The 4,336-nt window shown below is 37.3% G+C and overlaps 1 protein-coding gene across 6 annotated transcripts in view; it reads right to left on the bottom strand.

Moving 5' to 3' along the window:
• Positions 1 to 4,336, bottom strand: part of PLCB4 (phospholipase C beta 4) — a 239,374-nt gene that overhangs the window by 82,831 nt on the left and 152,207 nt on the right. For all 6 annotated transcript variants that reach the window (XR_006168825.1, XR_006168830.1, XR_006168831.1 and 3 more), the window contains exons 6-7: positions 4,166 to 4,225; positions 2,738 to 2,881 (exon numbers count right to left, since the gene is read on the bottom strand). Coding sequence is in view for 2 of the 6 variants with exons in the window: in XM_042818950.1 (XP_042674884.1) it covers positions 2,738 to 2,881; positions 4,166 to 4,225 (204 nt within the window). In the remaining 4 variants the exon portion in view is untranslated. The remainder of the gene's footprint in view (positions 1 to 2,737; positions 2,882 to 4,165; positions 4,226 to 4,336) is intronic.

Genomic DNA, 4,336 nt, shown 5'->3' with positions numbered 1-4,336 from the left:
GGAAAGGAAAGGAAAGGAAAGGAAAGGAAAGGAAAGGAAAGGAAAGGAAAGGAAAGGAAAGAAAGGAAAGAAAGGAAAAGAAAAGAAAGGAAAAGAAAAGAAAGGAAAAGAAAAGAAAAGAAAAATACCATTCCAACTGAAAAACTGAGAAAGAAACATTTCTCCCTTTTATATTCACTGTCTACTATCACACTGGAGCAGCTTTTGGAGTATCGATGAAAGCTGACTGCAATCAGACAGACTACACCGTATTTTGTGGCTTTTTTTTTTTTAAGAGTTGAAATAAAAAACAATTTATCAGCTTAAAACACCAATAAAATTTAAGAAGATAGAATGTAAATACCAGAGTTGGAGCTTGGAGACAAGTGGAGAGATAACAAACACACACATTCTGTTGGAACAGTAACACTTGAAGCTCACTGAAGGCTGAGGATAATAGAATTGTTTGATTTGGAAGGGATCTTTAGATGTCATCTAGTCCCACTCCCCCAAATTGGTCAGGGACACCTATGGCTGGATCAGGTCACTCAGAGCCTGGTCCAGTCTGATTTTGGATGCCTCCAAGGACAGGGCACACAGGATCTCTGCGGGCAAGCTGTTCCAGTGGCTCATAACCCCCATTGTAGAAAACTCTTCTTGTATCTCCTTTATCCAATCAGAATCTTTTCTCTGCTAGTATGAAATCATTTCCCTTTCTCCTATCACAACAGCCCCTGCTAAAGAGTCTGTCCTCTTCTTTCTTAGAAGCTCTTTTTAGATACTGAAAGGCTGCTCTTAGGTCTCCCCAGAGCCTTCTCTTCTCCAGGCTGAACGGTTCCATCTCTCTCAGCCTGTCCTTGTAAGGGAGGTGTTCCATCCCTTGGATCATTTTTTGGCCCTCCTCTGGACACACTTTAACATGTCTATGTATCTGGTGTGCTCAGGACTCCACATCTGGACCCAGTATTTCAGGTGAGGTCTCACAGCACAGCGCAGAGGGGCAGGATCATTTCCCTCAACCTGTTGGCCTGGGTGCAGCCCAGGACTTTCTGGACTGAGAGGGTACACTGCTGGCTTACATTCAGCTTGCCCTTCACCAGTACCACTACAAGCCCAATCGATTCCCATACGCCCACATCCTCAGTAAACTGCCACTTTAGATGCAACTTAGAAAAGGTTTACATTGGTTTTGCCTTGATTTACCTTGCTGTCTTCACTTGTGTCTCAAATGTATTAGACTGGGAGGATGACTACTGCTGACAAGCCATGGATATATAGTTCGTGATGGTAAAACTCCCAAACATAATACTCTTACACCAACGAGCCTGTCAAAACCTACCCAAAGGAGACTGTAGCATCTGATACTTTTTGATAAGCATATTGCTGGTTAATGAAGCAGTTTTAGACAGTTTTAGACAGCATTATCAGCTCATTTGTTGTGACAGTCTTTGTAGGTCACCATACTCCTCACAAACCAGTCAGTCTAATTCAGTCTACTGATATTAAAGAGGGCTAACAAACTTAACTGCACCTTTTTTTAATATATACATACATATATATATTTTTTTTTCCTTCTCAGAGAAAATCAGAGATGTTTTTGAGGTAAGCATAAAAGTGAGTGAATGCTGTCAGCATCTTTACTTTGCTTCTTAAATGTTTGCAAATCATAACTGTGGCATGTTATTTCCCTGGGAGCCTGCTGAAAATACACCCAGTAAAATCAGTGCAGTGTGTCTATGCAAGTTATACAAGTATATCTCCTTTCACAGAGTTTACTCAGAACTCCTGATGTTAAAGACATATGAAACCAAGCAATGAAAAAGTGACGGGGTCTGCCAAGGGATTTAATGATGCTGTGTTCAGCAGATGCTCAGTTCTGAAGGAGGGGATTTAGCAGGTGTACACTACTCATCATTTTTCTCATCAGTATATATCTCAGTGGCAAAACTACGCATAATACACTGTTAAGTATAGACAGTAAGGAGAAAAAAGCAAAAAATGTGAATTTTTGAAATCCTTTGAATGTCTGGATCTAAGTATTCATACAGGACTCTGTACAGTACCAGTAGTCAGGATCAAGTTTCTCAGAGCAGTATTGAGCAGACAAAGTTCCAGGCCTTGGTGGAGCCCCAGAACTTACACTGTGAGTTGCAACTTCTAACTCTGAGAACAATGCCATGTAAAAAAGCACCACTGTTTTCTTAAGATTGTTCCATGTAAAAGGAAAATGGAAAAAAACCTGGGTACACTGAAATCCTCTCAACAGTACAGAATTTTCTTTCCTGTCTTTGTTTTTTCAAATAATGTAAACTCCATGATACAATTAGATAATTGCTGAATAAAATTTTGGAGGGCTGAGCTCAACTTACTGTGGAAATGAAAGTAATTGCACTTCTCTTTAGTATCACTATGTGTTACAAGTTCACAGCATAATCTTCACATAGTCTACTGTGCAAGCCCCACACAAAGATGCTTAACATTTAGGGGGAACACTGTGTCTGGTATGTCTCTCTACTTTTGATAAATTACCATGCATACAAAGGCTGATAAAATCACTATGTTGTTTTAGCACAGTGTGCAGACATTTTACATAATGTTTCAAGTGGATGTTTGTTGTCCTTTCGAGAGTGTGGCAGCAAACATTTGAACACGTATTTCAGTCAGCAGAGTAGGCTGATTTAATTCAGAAAAACAACTGTGTGCTATTGAGGAGCTTTCTTTTTTTTCCCCTCCCACACACTGCTTAACTGTGAAGTACCTTGGCAATTTCTGTGTTTTCTGCTACCATGAAAGTGAAGCTGATGTTCACCAGATCTATACCACTGCAAACACACACTATCCGTCCTTCCAACTCATTTTCAGATTTTCCAACAGCCTCAAGTGCAGTTAGTATTTTGGGATCCTGTTAAAAAAAACAAAGTACTCATTAGAGTTGTAGCTCTTTTGTTATATAATGCACTATGGTAAAGATGCATCTTTATCTCCATGCACATTACCATCTTTAACTCTTTGCCAATCATCCTAAATGAGCACTTTCTTTTATAACCACTGTGTGAAAATCCAGAAAACTATACATTTTAACAAATAAGAACACAAACATGAAGGCTCAGACGCATACCAAGTACTTTAAGTACATTTCATAAAGTTAAATAAGAAATTACATATATTTTAGTCAGGAAAAAGTAAACTGAATCAATTGCAAGAATGAAAATAGAGAAAAATATTAATCTATAAATTAATTATACCAATCTGGTTAAATCTGTAACTACAGAGGGTTATAATCTGTGTGACTTTTGGGTTGTTTCTTAATGACCATCTTACAAGCTGGTATCTCTGCTGAAGGTCAAATGCTGTAGATTTAGTGGGCATAAAGAACAAGACAGAGGTGAAATTTGAAGCATGTTGCTATAGTACTCTGCACGTGCAGCATGGTGTTGTCTGCACTACCTCTCCTCATGCCCCTTTCTCCATGGGGAAAGCATTTTAGTTTATTGGGTCTCAAGAGAACCACTAAGAGATAATTATCTACAGGTAATACAGAAGCACTTAGCACTTGAAAGTAGAAATGCTGAGGTGTTAACCTTGTTTAATAAGAAATTTTGAAAACTAAAGGCCTGAAGGAAAGAGGGCCAATTTTCATTGCAGGAAAACTCATTTTGCTTACACAAACATACAATTTAAAATATTTCTAAACTTTTGGATTTCTATAGAAATTCTTCAAAAGCACAGACAGTGACCACTGATCCCAGTTATTTCTGCCCTCTCTGATCATCTAACTGCTGAACATGGATGCAAACAAAACTTTCAGGTTTTTTATTAATGAAACAACAAATTTAGAACAGATAGGAGCAAAATTTGGAATACAAAAAACTTTTTTTTTCTTTCCAGATATCTTAAACATGTATTACAATACGGTGTTAGAAAAGTAATTAAGAACACCTAATAGATACACTTAGTATCTTTTGTTCTGCTTTCAGAGAATTCTGAAAGCCAGGCACAGTACTAAACCAGGAAGATCAGACTACAGACTCTTCCCTGTGCAATTACTGCAAATCACTGATTTTAGAACGTGATTGCAAAAGAAAAGGTTTGCTGTCTGTAGTTTTTAAATAAATGAACCCTGCTCCGCATTTTTGCCTTCAGTTTAAATATTCTCTGTTTAAAGAAGAATAAAAACTAACTATACCTTTGGAACAGCTCCAAAACGAACACTGTTGATCAGGGAACACTCTAACACCTGTCCTTCCTGAAATGGTAAAAAAATAAAATGAAATAAAATGAAATAAAATGAAATGAAATGAAATGAAATAAAATAAAATAAAATAAAATAAAATAAAATAAAATAAAATAAAATAAA

The sequence above is a fragment of the Centrocercus urophasianus genome, unplaced genomic scaffold (assembly GCF_019232065.1).
Source record: "Centrocercus urophasianus isolate 14NV4802_14NV808 unplaced genomic scaffold, USGS_Curo_1.0 seq_10, whole genome shotgun sequence".
Lineage (NCBI taxonomy): Eukaryota > Metazoa > Chordata > Aves > Galliformes > Phasianidae > Centrocercus > Centrocercus urophasianus.
Note: the sequence above shows the minus strand (reverse complement) of the source record. Positions and strands in the feature narration are given on the sequence as shown.